The sequence below is a fragment of the Lingula anatina genome, chromosome 9, assembly GCF_051362555.1.
Source record: "Lingula anatina isolate TDL-2025a chromosome 9, LinAna3.0, whole genome shotgun sequence".
Classification (NCBI taxonomy): domain Eukaryota; kingdom Metazoa; phylum Brachiopoda; class Lingulata; order Lingulida; family Lingulidae; genus Lingula; species Lingula anatina.
Genome location: NC_141775.1, coordinates 9,931,180 through 9,951,529, shown reverse-complemented (window position 1 = coordinate 9,951,529; position 20,350 = coordinate 9,931,180). Strand labels below are relative to the sequence as shown.

Genomic DNA, 20,350 nt, shown 5'->3' with positions numbered 1-20,350 from the left:
CTACTAAAAACGTACGTATCGTAAAACGAAATGCGAATCGACATGTCCCATGAGGCTTTGCGATCCCTGTGAGCTGAGCGTGGTGAAACTGCGTGAGAGAAATACTGTATAAACGCCTTTAATTCTACCGAACTTTGTAGCCGTTGGGTATTTATTCACAGGTACAGAATGAGTCAGTATCTTCAAGTTGCCGAGGACGAAAGTGAGGAACCAATAGAATTACCAAGCGAGGATGATGGGACCTTGCATCTCTCCACTTTAGTTGCACAGTTCCCCGGTGCCAGCGGATTGAAGTACAGAAATCCAGAGACCGGGGCATTACGCGGAATCCGGCTAGTGGAAGGGAGGTTGCATCCGCCGGATGGCATATGGGGCAACATGGTCTATTTTGCAGTTTTTCCAAAAGGTAGAGATGCATTTTCAAACGCATCTGTGGATTTTTATCGTAAGTCTTGTCTTGGATGTTTTACTACAATCGCGCACCTGGCGCTTGGCCTTCGCCGCAGCTGCTTTTGGTCACAATCCTATAAAATTCAGACTAGTGCCCTATTAATGGCCCGTTTTTCGTTTCCACATGTGGATCTAGACCCCACTTTTACTTATCTCAAAATATTCAAGCACCCCTTTGTTTGTGTGTGAGGGGGGGTGGGGGTGATTGGGGATTTTTTCTGTTGCTCCAACCCTTTCTGCCAGTGTATTCCACTATTATTTACTGTTCGGTGTCTATTATGGCACATGGTACAGATAAAATATTTTTATTGTTATGCTAAAATTTATTTCTGCAGAGCAAATAAAATATACTTCATGACCTGTCTCTGATAATTGTGTACATGTAACCATTTGTATGTTCTGGTCTTGTCAGATAACAATCATTGCATTTATCTAGTACCACTAGGCTTGCTCTTTGTTTATCAATTGTGTGCACAGTATTATCATTGAAATTTGAATCTTTTTTTGTGTTGACTGAGTGATTAATTTGGTTTATATTTTGGCATGTTGACTGTATTTTAGTTGTTGAAGAAACATGTAAAAGTGGTATATGTGCATTACAGGGATTCTATGCTTGCTTCATATACAACTATAAGTAAAATATTTTCAAAAACAGATGCCTACAATCCTGTGTTATGTTTTTGGGTTTTCCTCAGGTGTTACCTATTTCTTTCACATACTTAGTTTTACAAAATTTGTTTTTTTAACAAGAAAAAAATTATATCTGCACATAAGTATGTAACAGTCATTGATTACAAATAGAAAAATTTGATAAGATAAACAAAGTCTTAAATAATAATTGGAAGTGTTACTGTTTTAGAGAACAAAAGAAAAGGAGATGAAACCCTGGAAAATCCCAACGTGAAAACAAAGCGGCTAGACAGCAAGAAATGCAGTGACCTGATAGTGCTGGGTTTGCCTTGGAAGAGCACAGAGGATGACTTGAAGGCTTATTTCTCACAGTTCGGTGAAGTCATTATGGCACAGGTACTCATTGCTACTTATTTAGATCACCAAGATGGGTTTCACAAAAATAAGAAAAGAAAAAAACTTGCTAAAAATTTGGTTTTATAACATTAGGCCAAAATAGTAGGTCTAGTTCAATTCTGGAGCAGCACAATATGGGTTATTATTGGTATCAATTAAAGCAATAATAACTCTTCCTTTGAGATTCAAAAATCCGCATGAAATACATTGTAAACAACGCATGGAAATATATTCTATTGTATTTTACCACTAAAACGGCCGTTATTGTAGGAAAACTAAAATCTGTGCTTGTCAATAGGGCTTTCGATCCCTTTTTTCCGGTCGACAAGTGCATTCGTTGCTAATGACGTAATGGTGTAACGCGGATTCTCGCGTTCATTCGAGACCAAAATAACATGGCGGGAAACCCTCAGACGTAAGTTGCGAGTTTTTGTACAGTGCGTCGGATAACGAAAAGCCCAGAATGGCACACATTGTGGATATAAATGCATTTTTAACAAAAAGACGAATATATCTCATGAATCTTATATAGTGTTGTTGTTGTCTGCTTTTCCCGCGGTTTTAAGTAGGTCAACAGTGACTTTGCAATGTCAGAGAGAGCTCCGTCAGTTAAAATCTCTTAAGAGATTTTAACAAAAAACCGTACGTTTAGGAAAAAAACCCTGGATTAACTTTGAATGCAGGAATGGGGTCGTTGGCCATTGGTAAGTACGGGAAAATTGCCGTTTTTTCCAGGAAAATCCAATTTTTGGCCAAAACGAAGAGTTATTATGACTTTAATAGTAGCTTTATTTTTGTAATAAAACTGGTAAATATTTTCAGTGGACTGCTACTGATTTAAATTTATTTTTATTTTCGCTCTGGTTTCTAACAGTGGGTTTAAAAAGATGCACTGAATCTTGTGTAACAAATGACTTACAACTTTAAGACCAATATGTTTATTTCATTTCCAGATAAACTCACTCTCTGGTTTCAATCATGTGGAATTAAAATTTATTTTCAAAATAGGAATGGTATTTAATCTAAAAAAAACTAATACTGATTTATCTAATTTGTTCCCTATACTTCCAAACAGTGTGTGCAGAAAGTTCTTTCACTTTGTTTCAGGTGAAAAAAGACTTAAAGACAGGGCAGTCCAAGGGGTTTGGTTTCATCAGGTTTGGGGATTACGAAAGCCAGAACAAGTGTTTATCACAGCGACACATGATAGACGGAAGATGGTGTGATGTGAGGATCCCTAACTCAAAGGCTGGGCAGGTAGGTGGTGTTGTGAAGATCACATGATAGACAGGAGGTGGTGTTGTGTGAGGATCCCTAACTCAAAGGCTGGGCAGGTAGGTGGTGTTGTGAAGATCACATGATAGACAGGAGGTGGTGTTGTGTGAGGATCCCTAACTCAAAGGCTGGGCAGGTAGGTGGTGATGTGAGGATCACATGATAGACAGGAGGTGGTGTGATGTGAGGATCCCTAACTCAAAGGCTGGGCAGGTAGGTGGTGTTGTGAAGATCACATGATAGACAGGAGGTGGTGTGATGTGAGGATCCCTAACTCAAAGGCTGGGCAGGTAGGTGGTGATGTGAGGATCACATGATAGACAGGAGGTGGTGTTGTGTGAGGATCCCTAACTCAAAGGCTGGGCAGGTAGGTGGTGTTGTGAAGATCACATGATAGACAGGAGGTGGTGTTGTGTGAGGATCCCCAACTCAAAGGCTGGGCACGTAGGTGGTGATGTGAGGATCACATGATAGACGGGAGGTGGTGTTGTGTGAGGATCCCTAACTCAAAGGCTGGGCACGTAGGTGGTGATGTGAGGATCACATGATAGACAGGAGGTGGTGTGATGTGAGGATCCCTAACTCAAAGGCTGGGCAGGTAGGTGGTGATGTGAGGATCACATGATAGACAGGAGGTGGTGTGATGTGAGGATCCCTAACTCAAAGGCTGGGCAGGTAGGTGGTGATGTGAGGATCACATGATAGATGCCGGGAAGTGGTGTGATGTGAGGATCCCTAACTCAAAGGCTGGGCTGGCAGGACTCCAGCCTGTAAAAGTGGCAGAAAGGAGATTTGTGAGATGTTTGTTGATTTGAAGTAGAAAGGGGGCAGGGGAATGCATCTAGAGTCCAGTTCACACCACTTAAGGAAGCAGATGTGGATAAGTACTAAGTGCATGTTAAGATTCAACTAGTTGTTTTTCAGTCAATAAAAAATGACAAAATCTTACACTATACACAAACATTAAGTAGATGGTATGAGCACCACTTTTTTTTTTGTCCGATTTCCATAGAAACAATGGGAAATTGAGCTAATATATTGTTCCTGGGAGTGTTTACAGGTGTATACCTGTAGTAGCACCCACAGGGATGTGGTATTTCTGTTGACTTTTTTGGTGGCCTGATCATAACCTAACATATGACACTTGAGAGTTTCTCATAGGAAGCACATGTCGAGGGTGATGCAAGGCCAGTTGCTTATTTGAATCCTAGGGTAATATCCCATGGCTGTGATAGCTTGCTTTGATTTTGCAGGAGGGCTACTCACAGGTCAACAGGAAGATCTTCGTAGGGCGCTGCTCGGAGGACATGACAGCAGACGAGCTGCGGAACTACTTTGCGAAGTTTGGTGAGGTGATTGACGTCTTCATCCCCAAACCTTTCCGAGCGTTTGCGTTTGTGACGTTTGCCGATGCAGACGTGGCACAGAGTTTGTGCGGAGAGGACCACATCATAAAGGGAGCGAGCGTGCACGTCAGTAACGCCGCGCCCAAGTCCCAAGATAAAAGCGGCATGGGGCAGAAGAATCCAATGGGGATGGGGGGTGGAAACCAAGGGTACGGACAACAAGGAGGGTGGGGCAACCAAAACTCCCGGGGGAGTAGCCAGCAAGGTGGGTTTGGCTCCAGCGGGAGTAACAGCATGGGGGGAAACAACATGGGCAACAACCCACTTGGGATGGGGTTCAATTTGGGCGCCCTGGGCCTCAACCCGGCAGCCATGATGGCTGCTGCTCAGGCTGCCTTGGCTGGTCAAGCGGCCGGCTGGACGAACCTTCTGGGTATGAATCAAGGGGGGCAGGGCAGCCAGGGGACGGGAGATGCCACCATGAGCAGTCAGAGCCAGGTGGGGTATGGCATGGGGACGGGGAGCAGCATGGGGAGCACTGCAGCTGCGACCAGTAATCAAGGTTTTGGGAATATGGGCTGGGGAGGGACAGGGGCCACAGAGGGGGCAGGGGATGGGAGTTCTGGATGGGGGCAATCTAAGGCTACAGGGGGGTGGAATTAGGAGAGGGGGATGGCCACCACAGGTATATATCATCCATGTAAATAAGTCTTATAAACCACTCATGGGGGGAGGGAGAAATCTTTGGATTCTAGGCAATATTTTTTACAAATTTACCAGACTGAGTGTGGAATTGGGGTTGAAGAAGAGTTTGGAAGCGTGTTTGGGGGAGGGTGATATGGACTTGCCCATGCTGATCTGTTTTAATTTGCAACAACATCTGGATAAAGACAGTTTTAATTGGTGTGAACTTTGCAGTGTATGCGAGTATTAAAACTGTGAGCAGATTCCATGTGAAAAATTGGTGTGAACAGTGTTACAAACTCAGGTGTGAATAGTGACACAAATCAGACTAGTGTGAACAGTGCTTCAAACCGGGTGTGAACAGTGTTACAAACTCGGTGTGAATAGTGACACAAGTCAGACTAGTGTGAACAGTTGCTTCAAACCAAGTGTGAACAGTGGCAGATCTCTAGTGTGAACAGTGACACAAATAAGAATAGTGTGAATAATGACTCAAACCGGGTGTGAACAGTGACCCAATCCAGTGGTGTGTACAGTGATGGGATTTGAAAGTGTGAACAAGGCACGAAGAATCTGAACTGTTGCTGACTGAGGATGGTGGTGATGGTGGCGTCGAGATCGTACACGTGATCTGAAACTGAAAATGCAAACTTGGCATTGGGTGTTCACGTGGTTGAAGCTAGTTTCATTCATGGATGAAGTTGATGCTTATTATTATTTTCAACCCAGCCTATAAGACCTGTTGAATGAGGAAAAATGTGATTGAGGAAATTCAGATTCAAATGACATGTTTGTTAAAACGTGTTTGGTAAAATGTATAATTATTGTTGTGTGAACAATAGATTGTATATCCGAAGTTTTATGACAGTATTTGGTTGTAAGTTATGAGTATTCTGATTGTTTATTTTATGCCTTGAGGATGAGACTCGTAGTAACATTGCAGACGACGAGAGGTGAGAAAGTGATTGGTTGATAATCAACCTGTATAAGGGCATTTTATATTATAAGTTGTGGTGATATAATTGGTTGAAAATTGACCAATGAAAAAAGTTGTTGATATTTTGGGTGTGAACCTTGAAACGGAATGATTGTTCTATAGTTTTTTGTGAAAGAAAACAGTTGTTAAAGTTTTTGAAGTTTAATAGTTTTAAGTGTATCTTCACCTGTCTAGATATACGCTGTAAATTAGCTTTAATTCCATTCTCTACCTCCTGTTTTTGGCTGAATCAAAATATAACTATTCTACACCCACTCCAATATGCAAACCGCTTTACTAATACATAAAAATGAGCATATTTATAATTTCAGGAATGTTTCTGTATAAAATATATATACAGTACATATTACTGTAATACAGTAGCTGTGTAACTGATTCATGTGGAAGGCAGTAGGCCAAGAAATATTTGATGACAGAGGATGGCACTATGTTAGATATTTGAGTGGGTTGCATTGCAGTTATTTTTGAAAATCATTTGAGGTCAGTTTGCATTTTGTGTGTGCAAAACAGTTGAATTTACATGGGTGCCTGTGGGAATAAGTTGAACTCGGTTGAGAGAAATAGAATTTTTTTACCCATAAAAGAGGCTTGGTGAACAATAGGTTTGATATGAGTAATTGTGCGATTTACAATTTTTTATATTTGAACAAGAATCAAAGTAGTGTGTTGTGTAATTGTATCATTTAGAACTAGTACGTTGTCTGTACATAAAAACTCCAGCTTTAAGAATGTGTGCGTTGTGTTATTTTTTCTTTTGTTTGGTGAACCGGATGATGAAAATGGTTTGGGTGGTGGAACGAAACAGAGGAAGAAGCAAAACCATGACGTGTGTTTGCTTTGCAGATTTTGATTGTTCGAGTGAGACTGCCCACTCGTTTCCAAATGGAGGGCGCGAGAAGGAGGTGGGTCTTTGAAAGAAGTAAGTTTGTTTATAGTTAATAGTGGTAGAACCCCCAAATGCATTACGCCTTTCGAGTTCTTTGAATAGAAGATAAGTGCTGTAAGGTTTGCTATTGAGCGAAGTGCGTCTGTGGCGATATATGATTTAATTTTGGATGTTTTATTCAGCTGAAATGAATAAGACGATTAGAAAGTGAGCCGAAGTGAGAGCATTTGAACATCTTATGTTTCTATTGGAAAAGATGAGATGGAAGCAGTCGTTGTCGGTTCTCGTTACAAGTGAATGTAGAAACTTTTGGTGTGAATTGTGGAGAAGCCGTCTATTGAATTGCGTTAAATAAACACAGTAGGGTGCTAGATTGGTGACCTAGAAAGTCGACAATGTAAAAGAAGCGAGATGTTAGAAGTGAGTAGGGACGACTGTTGAATTTCAGCGTGAACCATCTTCCTTTTTAGGTCAACTTCTCCCGTGCCTAGCTAAATAATTGTTAAAGGTAAGGATTTGTACTAAACAAAGTATTAACGGTTTTTTTTTTTTTTTTTTTTTTTTTTGAGCAAATATTTTACTATAACAAATTTACCGATAAAGAATTGCGAATTGTACCAAATAAGAAAGGAAACGTGTTAAGTCCGTATCAAGAATAAACGTGATTTATTGTTTTAACTGGTTGTTATTGTTGTAGATGCTCTGTATTCCTACACATTGCAAAATCTGGGTATTGACGATGCACTAAATAGGAACATTGCTCGGCCTGTTAAAGGTTTATTCAATCAAAAAGTCCGTGTTCACATCCAAAATTTGAAAAATTTAAAACATACAGAAAAGTAAATAAAAAGGAAGCATTTTAATTTTTTCAAATACTTAAAAACACGTTATCACGATAAAAATGGCACAAATTAAATTGACGTCTTGTAAATAAAGACGTTTTAGCTATGGGCAATATTCCAAATTTAACATACAACAAGTTGTACATGAAAGCATGGCTATGGCACTGCACACTTGACCACAACACTATGTGAAATTATAAAACTTAGCAATTTACGTCGATTACTTCTCCCTTAACCAAAGTTCTTCACTGAACACGCACACCCCTCAGGGCCGTAGCCAACAAATTCAAAAAGGGGGGGGTTCTTCTTCTGAAAAAGTGGACCTTTTACAATGAAACTTATGTGTACCTAGATGCATGTAAAATTTTACCCAAAATGGACCTTTTCCTGACAAAAGGGGCGGTTCTTTCGAACCCCCCGAACCCCCCCCCCCCCCCCCTGGCTAAAACGGACCTGCCCCTAAAAAGTGTACAAACTAAATGACATTCATAAAGCTATACTCGGAAGATTTTTTTTCTGCAATAAATAAAACAATTATCATAAGCACCTTATTGGGCATCATTTAGAAATTGGATCAAGGGCTGGGTGTTTTACTCAGATGGCAAGAGCAATATTAATATTTTCACGGCAGACTTGAAAAGCGTGATCTATACTGGGCCACTTAAGAAAAAGGCTAACATCAGATTATCGTCGGTGACGCAGACATTTTATGTAATATTTGCATAACAGTTACATACGAGTAAAACTTTCTTCCCACCTATTACCTATAAAATCTTTTCATGCTATGACCAGATTGTCTCATTCACAAATCATGACAAGACCAATAAGAAAATAAGTATCACAGTAATTGACACAACGCTGAAAGTATGTCCACGGCTAGTCCCACTTGACGAAGTAGGACCGCAAGGTGGGGCGCCGCTAGAGGGGATAGTTGTCCCGCTAGAGGGGGTAGTTGTCCCGCTGGATGTAGTTGGCATCGGCAGGTTCCCAGACGCCGTCCCGTAGAAGGTGATGTTGTAATCGTACAGAATTCCTGTAAAAAAATAAGTACATTATAAGGTACCTAGTTAAAAACACCGCTTTCATTTGCTCACTGTTAACTCTTTTTCTAAATTTAAAAGTCGATTTTATATTGTAATAACCGGTTGAATGGAGAAATTGATAGATTTCCTCACCAGTGTGGTTGGCATCTCCGGTGGTGCTTTCAAACTTTAATGTCCAGTTTCCCTCCGGACGTTCTCCCCAGAACTGGACACTGGTCACGGTAACCTAGCAACGACAAATATAGTATCACCGTCTAAAATGACAAGGGTACGGATTGCCAAACGTGTATAACACGACATTTTGTACATTTCCAAATAAGTTTCCTACCATTTAATAAATCAATTGAAGTGGACCAGTAAATTCAGTTTCTGTTGACGACCAAAAGGACAAGATCCATTTAAAATTAAATCTAAAAAGAGAAGGAGGAAATTGTAACTCGTGCATACCCCTTGGTAAGCTGATAAACGGTGAAATCTATAGATAACCCGTTATCAATACGCTCATTTGAAACAAAGCTTCAGCTTTGTGAATAATACCAGTCTTGCTCTAGACGGAAAAACGAGAACCACTTAACTGAGTATATAGCGTTTGACATATGGCTACTCGTTTAACTTCTTAATAGACTGATGAACCCTTAGTCCAACGTTTTAAAGACTGCTTCTGAATTATCTAAAATTAACGATACCAAGATCTTTGGGAGCTGGATAAGGGGAGAACCAGAAAAAAATCACGACGGACGGTCATGATTTACCTCCAAGTATCTCGACCAATTATCATTCGGCCTCCCTGGAATGAGGAGAGATTCAGTTCCCGATGGGGATTGCAGCGTGACCTTGAGTAACCCTCGTGACTCAAACTTGGCCAACAGGTACACCCTCACGTGCTCGAGATTTCGGATTTGGCATCCGTTTACTGATGGCGTCACCGTGCGCGGAAGAGTTCTACAAACAAAAAAAAAAAACATGATAAAAGGGGTTCATGTCACATCCCCCCCCCCCCCCCCCCCCCCTCTTCCTGGAGCACTTGTTTTTTACGTAAAACATTTAATCGCTGAAAATATTGTATAAACTAGATGAAATAAAAGAAATAGTAGAAATAAAAGAAATAGTAGTTACTTTTTATGTACAGACACAGATGTGTCTGTACATATAGCCATCATCTGCGTCTGTCGTCGCCGTCGCCGTCGCTGTCGCCGTCGTCGCCGTCGCCGTGCACTTTTACCGATAACACGATAAGTGGAAAACTGTTTTTTCTTTTGGCTTGAAACTTACAGAACTGATGAATATTCGTAATGCGCAGGTCAAGTTCGAAAATCAGCATGATCGGGTCACTTATAGGGAATTTATGCTGTTTTTTCACTTTTTTCAGCATATATGCAGCACCGATAACACGATAAGTGGAAAATCATTTTACCTTTTGGCTTGAAACTTACAGAACTGATGAATATTCATAATACGCAGGTCAAGTTCGAAAATCAGTATGATCGGGTCACTTATAGGGAATTTATGCTGTTTTTTCACTTTTTTCAGCATATATGCAGCACCGATAACACGATAAGTGGAAAACCATTTTACCTTTTGGCTTGAAACTTACAGAACTGATGAATATTCATAATACACAGGTCAAGTTTGAAAATCAGCATGATCGGGCCATTTTTAGGGATGTTATGCTGTTTTTTCACTTCTTTCAACATATATGCAACGCTAATAACACAATATAAGAAAAACAGATAGGCCAATTGTCATTATACTCACAAGAGTAGTCAAACTAACTAAAACGCAGGTTGAGTTCCAAAATCAGCATAATTGGGCCATTCTTTTAGAAGTTATGCTGTTTTTTCACATTTCCTCAGATTCAATTGTTAGGCATATTAACAGTCTCATTATTGAACTAATAAGATACGTAAAAGTGTTTGTTTGACATTTCCTGCATCTTAATAACATTGTTAGTTGATTATGTAAAAATGATGGTAAACTTGTTATTGTGTATTATGTTATAAAGTGTCAAAAATGGAAATAAACAAATATCATTGCAGTTTGTCAGATTCAATCATCTACTATATTCATTATCTCATAATGGAGGAAATTGGACATTTAACACTGTTCTATTGATATTTTTCCCATCTCATCAATTTTCTTAGTTGATCATATACAAATGGTAGAAAACTGTTTATTTTGTTTTATGTTAAAAAAGTGTTTTAAAAATGGAAGTAAACCCATTTCAGAACAGTGCTGTCTTGTTTCAGCATATATGCAGCACCGATAACACGATAAGTAGAAAACCATTTTAACTTTTCCCTTGAAACTTACAAAACTGATGAATATTCATAATACGCAGGTCAAGTTTGAAAATCAGCATGATCGGGTCATTTTTAGGGAAGTTATGCTGTTTTTCACTTTTTTCACCATATATGCAACACTGATAACATGATAAGTGAAAAATCATTTTACCTTTTGGCTTGAAACTTGCAGAACTAATGAATATTCATATTACGCAGGTCAAGTTTGAAAATCAGTATGATTGGGTCATTTTTAGGGACGTTATGCTGTTTTTCACTTTTTTCAGCATATATGCAACACTGATAACATGATAAGTGGAAAACCATTTTACCTTTTGGTTTGAAACTTGCAGAACTAATGAATATCATAATACGCAGGTCAAGTTTGAAAATCAGCATCATCGGGTCATTTTTAGGGAAGTAATGCTGTTTTTTCACTTTTTTCAGCATGTATGCAACACCTTTGTGCTATATGATGGTACTGTATGGATGACAGTCTATAAAATTGTCCCTTGGGTGATCACTAATTAAATTAAGGTCTATAAAGTCACTTGCCTACTCATTAATTTTCAATTGGCCATTAAATGAGATTACATAAAACACTCCTTGAGATTTCCCTGTAAAGTCCCATAGGTTAAGCTCTCTTAACTGTGTCACAAAATTAGGATTTGGTGATAATTGTGCAGATAAATGGTGTTTAACATTGCAAGTAAATTTACAACAAAAAGAATGTGTTATGCCAACATGCTATAGATGAATAACAGTGCTTTATTTTTCTCAAACTTGGTGGGGTTATTAATATCAAGTTAATACGGCTAGATTAAAAGTTTGAATAGCAGCTTTATTGGAATTTTTTACGTTTTATTTAAAATTTTTTTAAAATTATTTTTCAAACACAAGCATCTTCAAGATGTGATTTTATACTCCCATCCACCAGAAGTGCTGTGCATTTTCTGTATTTTTGTATATAATTGTTATTTCTTCAGATTTAATTCTTAGGCATGTTAACAGTCTCATTATGGAACTAATAAGATATGTAAAAGTGTTGTTTTGACATTTTCTGCTTCGTTTGTTGATTATATAAAAATGACGGTAAACCTGTTATAATATTGTGCATTGTGTAATAAAGTATCATAAATGGAAAGGAACTCATCATTGCAGTTTGTCAGATTTAATCATTCACTATGTTCAGCATCTGCAAATGGAGCAAATTGGACATTGAAAATTGTTCTATTGCTATTTTTCCTATGTCAACAATTTTCCTAGTTGAACATTTAAAAATGACAGTTTATTGATCATTTTGTTTTAAAAAAGGTGTTGAAAATGAAAAGAAAATCATTTCAGTACAGTTATCTCTTGTTTACATTTTGGCATTTTGAAAGTGTGACTCTGAACTTCCATGGCCTTGAAGACCTTCCCAAATCACATTTTCTGAATATTCATGATACTTTTATTTTTTTATATAAAATTTGATGGTCATTATGCTGTTAAGTATTATGTTTTATTGCATGAAAGTTGAAGAAAACCCTATTTTGGACACTGCTGCCAGGATAGCGATTAAGGGAAAACCATGTTACTTACGATACTGAAACTTAGTGAAAAGTTTCATAAGACAGAAGTGCGCAGCTTGTGTTTGAAAACCAGTGTGATTGTTTTCTGATTTGGAGGCAGTGCAGGTTTATAGAGTGCTATACTGGCATTTTCAAGTTGTGACTTATCACTCCCATCTGCCAGGAGCCCTGTACTCTTACTTTGTAACATTTTCTGTATTTTGTTAAGTTACAAGAATGATTCTTAGGATTGACATACAGCCCAAAAAAAAAAAAAAAAATTAATAATATATAGTTATATATATATATATATATATATATATATATATATATATATATATATATATATATATGAGTTTAAGCAATTTTTTTTTTTGTGTGTAATTTTCACTGTACCTCATTCTGGCATTTCCAAAGTTTAACTCTTATCAGCCTGACACCTTAGGGACTATTTCCAGACCCTATCACGCTAACTGTGGATCGATCTATCTCCATGGGAATTCTCGCTAAATTGCAATCAATGTAAGTGGCTTAGTTGTCTGTCACCCCTACTGAAACTGGCATGCCAGAATCCTAAGACTCTCAAACTTAAAGCAAGTGAGAAACCCCTTGGAGTTGCATTGATCCTGTTAGATTGATCTAGGTATGGGAACTTAGTCTAATGCTTGATACACATTTTACTTTCATCCTAATCCAATGTTATGCAGAATAAGAATTTGATGTTGGCTATGCAGTTACAGTAAGCATAATACATTAGTTCATCAGAATTGACAGTATCCTATTTTCTGGTTTTTGTCTGTACATTTGACAGCTTTGCTGCCTTGTTACAAGATAATGGTACATTGTCATGGATGTGATTAGACTCCTGTTGACAAAGTATTTGTGAGGTTTTAGAGCGCATTCCCATAGATTTTAGATCGATCTATCCCCGTGGGGAGTCTCACTAGATTACTGTTAGATAATCCGACTTAAATGTCCGTCCCGCCTACTACAAGCTGTAAGGGGGTAATTAACTTTCGTGCCCGCTCGGCTGACAGCTATTAAGCGTGAAACCCCAGGGAGTTAGGTCGATCTAGTTGGATCGATCTCATCTCTGGGAATGGGGTCTTACACAATAATTTGAGTGTAAAAACATTTCAGGAGCAAAGCAGCTTGCGCTGCATTAAAATGGAAATTCATTACTGTACAGAAAATAATTTCATTCAAAAAATGGCAGTAGGGGTAAACTTGCTTGGCGTTCAGTTACATACTCGTTTATTGAGGTGTTATCTCTGACGTCACAGGTCTGGACTGGCGGGACTGTTGACCAGTTTACTGCTGACTTCACTAGGGCCTCGGCATTTAACAGACCAAATCCAAACGATGAACTCACTGCAAAGAATGCTTTCAATATGTGATGTTACCTTCAAATACGTTATGTGAAGCAAAAATTTAATAGTAGGCAATGGTGTGGGGAATTCTTAATCTGTAAGAAAGACTATCCAACCAATGTGAAATTCTTTTCACCGTTTCATTTCAGTATTTAGTCGTCAACTTTGGTTTGGTTCTCCGGCACGAAGTTAAATTTACGTGTGCATTTTCACAAAGTTATGAAAAAATCATTCTGCATCTTATAATAATATTGAAAGAGAACCAGACCTTTGTAACGAGTGTTCATAAGGCTCTGTCTTTAAACAAACTTGCTCTGTTAAGCCTTATCCAAAGAATGCTTTTTGAAATTTAATTGTGACGTCATTTCACCTGTGAAGCCAGCTGCATTAGTAGTCCACTTTACCCTGGGATCTGGCGGATTGCTGACGAAACCACTAGTGGACGTTCTGGCGATGAGGTGCTGTACGTCACGCCATGTGAGGTTGGAGCTATTTAAAACATGACGTCACATTCGCTTAATCATTCATCACACATAAGCAGTGAAACTACAATTTTTACGCATCCAGGACAAAGCCTGCAGCTTGTTTAATGCTGACGAGGTACCTATATTGAATTCGTAAAGTTTAAAATAATTTGATACAAAATTTTCAACAATTTGCAAGGTGGTACCGATACCTGTATGTTAAGCGGTACACGTTTCTGTTTCGAATTTACAGGTAATAGCCAGGGCCCATCATATAAGCAGTGAAAAACTGGATATCGCTATCCTATGGATAACACCATCCTTTGGAAAAAATTGTTATCCTACAGACATTTATCCTGGGGAAAGCAGCCTTTTTAACCACTAGAAAGGAATATTAGAGACAGAAATAAGTACATGTATAGATTGTTTAGTAAACATTACTTAACACACAGGATAACTGTCCAGAGGAGAACAATTTTATCCAATGGATAGCGTAATCCAGCGGTATCCAGTGTTGATGAAACTGGGTCCTGGCTATTAAGCTGCTAATCTCAAAAAATGGTTCTGAATTTAAGAATGTACCGAACGATGGGAAAGGGGCCTTTGACTCACTTCGCTTCTAGTGCCAGAGCTATAATCCCCGCTGCAATGGGAGCCGCGGCAGAAGACTCTGCGAAATCTGTGGTACACACTTCAGCGCCGTTTCCAGGCGAGTACTGAAAACAAAAGGCAATCATTTATGAAAGACTTATATTTATGACACATTCGTAACTATTGGGGTTATCTTCCTGATTGCGCCTCCACGTCAGTACAGAACGCAGCGTCGATAAACGTTACTTTGAATTAACCTTATCTTAACTATAGTGAGGCCCGTAGCAAGGGGGGTTCGAAAGAACCGCCCCTTTTGCTGGGAAAAGGTCCACTCTGGGTAAAATTTGACCTAGGTACATGAAGTTTTTATGGGAAAGGAACACCCCTTTTGAAATTGCTAGCTACGGGCCTGTATAATAGCAACTTTTTCCTCTCCCCCTCCCCCTTCGCTCTCTCTCTCTCTCTCTCTCTCTCTCTCCTCAGCTTTCAACATTTTTCTCCTTACTATATTTCCGCGCTGACTGGAATCGTCTGTACTTTTACCAATCACGGTGGCCATCATGGCGCTGCACTTCTCCCCGGTCTTGAGCATGCGCCCTTCCTCCGTCATGCCACTGATGCCGATGGTGTTCACAGCATTTGTAAATTTGTCATACGCGCAGCTGTCACGCTCACCTTCGCCACCATTGCCAGCTGCAAATACATAGATGGCGCCCTTACCTCCACGACCCTGAAGATACAAGAGGTTCCAAAACATATAACACAAGTTGTTTCAGAAATTGCTGAGGCCGATAGGGGGTAATTAACTATCGTTTATCAGCTATAGTGGACGTCCGAGACATCTAAGCAGCTTGGGCTGAAAGCAATTTAGCGAGGGACCCCGTGAAAATGGACCGATCCTGTTAGATCGATCTAGGGATGGGAACCCAGTCTTACACCCCATTCTCATAGATTAGATCGACCTACATTGGATCGACCTAACTCCCTGGGGGTTCACGCTAAATAGCTGTCAGCCGGGCGGACACGAAAGTTAATTACCCCTTAAAGCTTGTAGTAGGCGGGGACGGACACTTAAGGGGGATTATCTGACAGTAATCTAGTGAGACTCCCCGCGGTGATAGATCGATCTAAAAGTTGTGAGAACAGAGCCTTACACAGTTAAAAGAAGTTTCGAAAAATTGACAAACTGTCAATCATTTGACGACATTTCTCCTCACCACGGGATACTGAAAATCACTCAAGCACGACTGACCTGCGTCATGCCTTTCTGCAAGGCCGCCTTCTCTAGGGGCTCCATCTCTTTTAGACTAAATCCCAACCGTGGGGTGCCCCAGCTACAGGAGTATATGTCCACCTTGTCCAGACTGGACACAAGAGCCTTGGCCTGGAGCGCGTCCGTCAGCGTTACGCCGTTTGCGAACATGCGAATACCTAAAAGCAGACAAAAGTGTGCAGCCACAAATAAAATGTATAGGGCTTTAATATGAGTGGATCATGGATAGCAAGAAGACCCCTCTCCCGTTGCAAGCATTTAAACAATAGAGTTAATTGTGGGGTATTTTAATGTGCTGATTACATAAAATACGACATGTCAGGTTTGGAAGTCTTAGGTCTAGTGATACGTACCAGCTATCTTAGCAGAGGGCGCTACTCCTACACCACAGAAATCATTGGCCGCCGCTGCAATAATCCCGGCTGCTGATGTCCCGTGACTGCAACAATACAGTGATGTTTTATATCCACTTACCGGCATAGCGGACGGCTCAAAACCCTTCGTTATGTCAAAGTTTAATAACTTGCATCTAAGATATTTTAGGAAAATGATGTTTTTAATAAATTCTCAAAAATTCATGACTCTCCTTTTTGTAGTTTTGGCACACCGAAAAAATTAAATATTAAGTCGAAAAATACCGTGCCTGCCTATGTGACTTCTGACAGGTATCAGTGTCTGGCAGTTTTGACACCTGTCAATCAAGTGTTTAATTTTGCGATAATGTCAAAACTGTTTGACTTTAATACTTGGAAATTTTCAGGGTTGACAAATAATAAGATATCAAAAATCTGTTCAAAATCCCATTTCAAAAGCTTGTGAACTGTTACCTGTCCACGGCACTTGGATTCGGATCAGCATCATCATGAGCTACGTCATAACTTGCCGTTGCATCCTGTAAAGGTAACCAGAATAATCACTCACTTGTCGCGCTAGCCATAAACGCTACACCTTGAAATGTGAATGTTATGCATTGATGAAAAATTGGGTTGACATTTTCCGTTATTTTAATCGGTTTTGTATTACTTTTCCTATGGTTATCTTTAGAAACAGTTATTTTTTTACCACTTTCACACACAAGTCAATGAAAAACCTATTTCACCGAATACATACGTAGTTTGGTTTGATGTCTTTGTTTTCTGTCCACAAGCCGTCGTCAATGGCGGCCACCGTGACGCCACGCCCAACTCGGCATTGATTCCACGCCTGTACTATGCGCATGCTCAATCTTCCAGTGGCGTTCTGTTAAAAAAAAAAAAAAAAAAAAAAAAAAAAAAAAAAAAAAAAACACGAGGAAAAAGAAAGGAGCCAAACACATTTGATTATGCAAAAGAACCTCCCCCCAGTAAAATTTAATTAAAAAATAATGATAATAATAACAACATAAAAATTGACGCCACGATAGCTGTTAAAGACTTTCTGACGATTTCTCTCACATATAAGCCCTATACTGTGTGGTAATTATCTGTACTACCGGTGGCAGTTCACGTACCATGTACCACGCCTGCTCTCCCCATTTTGGGTCGGTTATGGTAGCACTGCGCCAAGTGATGTCTCGAAAAAGTTCACATCCCGCCACCTTTTGCCGCTGCCACCAAAGAATCTATGAAGAGAGGGCAGAGATTGGAACACGGCGTGAGGAGAGATCAAATTTGTGTCTTTGGTTGTAAACTAAAACCACTAGGGTCGGGTGTGTTGCATTCTGGGGTGTTTGGCCATTAGGAAGATCGATTCAGGATTGAAAAATGTCCGTAGACTATGTGTAAATTGAATAACCAACTGATATTTTTTATCAGACTTAAACCAAATATGTACTTCATTTAAATTTGCTACACGTCTAATTAAAAGAGAAGATTATCTGTGTGTGTGTGTGTGTGTGTGTGTGTGAGAGAGAGAGAGAGAGAGAGAGAGAGAGAGAGAGAGAGAGAGAGGGAACTGCACTGTCTGCATATATTTAAAATAGCAACAAATAAACATGACAGGAACATAACTTATTATATTAATATATAAACCGCTTAATAACTTACTTGGGGATCTTTCTGGAGCAAAAGTTCCTTTTGTTGTGAGGAAAAAGTCGTCTCTTTTGTAAGACTTTCAAACGTATAAATGTCGTCAAATATCTAAAAAGACGTTTTAAAAAAGACAACATTTAAGACATTAAAAAAATCTTTGTTGGTTTAAAAAATCGATAAGAATAAAATTATATAAAATAACTAGTTGTACCAGACATCATACAGATTGAATGTAGAAGGACTCTTGGACTTGGCGTATTACGCACCCACATACGCACGCTCACACATGCACACACTTACATGAGAAACCTTCTGAAACCCGTGTTTTCCCCCCAGTTCTCTGGCTAACGTGACGTCACCACCGGCGATCTGCACTGCCCATGTATTTGTGTAGCGGGCGCCTGCTCGTGGGCCGTCCCCACCAGAATCTGGTATTTGTGCCGCGCTTGTAAAGATTGCCATACAGACGGTAAGCAGTGTAAAAAGAGTCATGGAATACTTTCCCTTAATCAAACCTTTTTTATATATAAAAATACCCACGGGAACCATAAATCCACCCCCTACCTGTACTGTTAGGCCGTGATTCTTTATTAAGGATAAAGGTTTCTTTTATTCATTATTTTTCTTTAGAATGGAGTGTATAACTACATGTAGGCCTATAGCGAGTTAAAAGCCAAGGCATACTATAGTATGCTTAAGATCAGTCTAATGGATACATGTAGAAGTCAAAGTAGTATAGGCAACAAACACATTTAAATATTAATACATTTAGATAAAGACCTACATCTATATCATAGGGCACAAGGAATCGCAGCCGGCGAAAAAAAATATTCTAATGAAATGGCTTTGAACTATCAATACAACGATGGTGGGTCCAAAGCGCCTCACCCCACCCCACCCCAGCACGTAATAATTAAAATACATATAAATAATTTTTAAAAAAAGTAAAAAGAGACAGATTAAGTAATTTGCCATTCCTGTGCCCCTGGTATAAAGTAAAATTGACCTCGTCTGCTGTTTTACGTATGCTTCGATTCGTTTGGCAAAATTATTATCCTCGTCGATGTCACTGACAGGCGACTTGTTGTCCCCCCCCCCCCCCCCCCCCCCCCCCCCCCCCCACTCCACCTTCCCCCTCAATAAACCCCTTAACCCACAAGTGTAGGCTACTGGGCCTCTTAAAATAAAAGCTTTACCTATAATATGCCGATACCCATCGCATTCACCATATCTTACCTTGATCTGTCTGCTACAAGAAGAAGCACCAAAGTAAAGACTTGAGCTGATAGCGTCATGTTTGGAGCAGTTCTGAACATTGACACCAGATGTCACTCTACAATACAAACCAAGATAGTTTTTCTAATTAGGTCATACACTCGTCACCTTGACACAAGAATGTCTGAGAATATTTCTTACTGGAAACATAATATAGCTAAGCATTAAGTAATTCGCGTTCTAAAGCAAGAGTATAAGGGGCATAGAACGACTGGAATGTAATGGAATTCCCCCCTTTCGATCTGTCCTCCCTTCGACTCCACTCTCGATCCCTTTCTCTTTTTCATTTTACACACAAACATATAACACATAACATATAACGCTCTCTCTCTCTCTCTGTCTCTCGCGCACACACACACACACACACACACACAGACACACACGGTTACATCGTAGGCTATTCACTGGCAGTCGACACATTTGTACCGGGGTACACGGCGTACACAACGAGCCTTACCTTGTTTCTTAATTGTCTTAGTATAACGTATTAACAAATTACTGCCATTGTCAGAAAGGTTCCAAGAAACCAAGCCTATACGTTCGATATTCGAATATTCAGTCACATTTTCCTGGTTGTGAAATCTGTTGTACTACTCTGTCCGGTATTTTGTTCAGGGATGACGTCATAGGTCAAGTGCGTGTCACCGCCCTGATAATATATGAGCATCAGCTCAGGTTGCTAAAAACGAGGCCTTGTAAAATCATTTATTTTTAGCTCAGAGTGAGGTAATCTGTTTACCACATTAAGCAACCTAGGCTCAAATCACATCTGTTTTCTCGCATTTCATCGAGATACATCGGTGAATCGTGTCGTTTTCTTATTCATTGACTGTCGTTTACGGGTCTAGATGAAGCGCTTAGTTCATGCGTGTTTAAATATTGACACTGCCTGACTGCTTGATAAACGAGTAGGTATCTTGGTTTCTGTATTTGTTGTATAATGCATATCATTCATCCCGAAAATTGCTTGGCAACGGATGAGATAAGCCT

The 20,350-nt window shown here is 39.5% G+C and overlaps 2 protein-coding genes across 3 annotated transcripts; one reads left to right on the top strand and one right to left on the bottom strand.

Annotated features, from left to right (window-relative positions):
* The first annotated feature begins 39 nt into the window (after window positions 1–39).
* Window positions 40–6,507, top strand: LOC106159635 (TAR DNA-binding protein 43). Of its 2 annotated transcripts, none has more exons than XM_086994801.1 (4): window positions 40–406; window positions 1,310–1,476; window positions 2,584–2,733; window positions 4,005–6,507. In XM_086994801.1, the coding sequence occupies exons 1-4, from the start codon at window positions 169–171 to the stop codon at window positions 4,758–4,760; spliced, it is 1,311 nt and encodes a 436-aa protein (XP_086850927.1). In that variant the 5' UTR covers window positions 40–168; the 3' UTR covers window positions 4,761–6,507. The 2 variants fall into 2 exon arrangements, with proteins under 2 accessions (XP_086850927.1, XP_086850926.1); XM_086994800.1 differs by having other exon boundaries at window positions 40–445.
* Window positions 6,508–7,307: 800 nt separating this feature from the next.
* Window positions 7,308–20,006, bottom strand: LOC106159649 (furin). The gene is made up of 16 exons (XM_013535974.3): window positions 19,818–20,006; window positions 19,322–19,418; window positions 18,386–18,530; window positions 18,101–18,193; window positions 17,566–17,676; window positions 17,187–17,315; window positions 16,904–16,968; window positions 16,430–16,515; window positions 16,056–16,234; window positions 15,309–15,533; window positions 14,825–14,928; window positions 14,119–14,237; window positions 13,629–13,749; window positions 9,302–9,491; window positions 8,682–8,775; window positions 7,308–8,539 (listed from the first exon to the last, which is right to left on the bottom strand). The coding sequence occupies exons 2-16, from the start codon at window positions 19,399–19,401 to the stop codon at window positions 8,316–8,318; spliced, it is 1,965 nt and encodes a 654-aa protein (XP_013391428.2). The 5' UTR covers window positions 19,402–19,418; window positions 19,818–20,006; the 3' UTR covers window positions 7,308–8,315.
* Between the last annotated feature and the right edge of the window lie 344 nt (window positions 20,007–20,350).

Bases quoted from the DNA above. Each gene is read 5' to 3' on its own strand.
- LOC106159635 (XM_086994800.1), top strand. From the start codon at position 169: ATGAGTCAGTATCTTCAAGTTGCCGAGGACGAAAGTGAGGAACCAATA. The intron at 1,477-2,583 runs GTACTCATTGCT...ACTTTGTTTCAG, and splicing joins GTGAAGTCATTATGGCACAG to GTGAAAAAAGACTTAAAGAC. The intron at 2,734-4,004 runs GTAGGTGGTGTT...TTGATTTTGCAG, and splicing joins CTAACTCAAAGGCTGGGCAG to GAGGGCTACTCACAGGTCAA.
- LOC106159649 (XM_013535974.3), bottom strand. From the start codon at position 19,401: ATGTTCAGAACTGCTCCAAACATGACGCTATCAGCTCAAGTCTTTACT. The intron at 14,929-15,308 runs GTAAGGAGAAAA...TTTTGTTTTCAG, and splicing joins CCAGTCAGCGCGGAAATATA to TACTCGCCTGGAAACGGCGC. The intron at 8,776-9,301 runs GTAAATCATGAC...TGTCGTTGCTAG, and splicing joins ATTGGTCGAGATACTTGGAG to GTTACCGTGACCAGTGTCCA.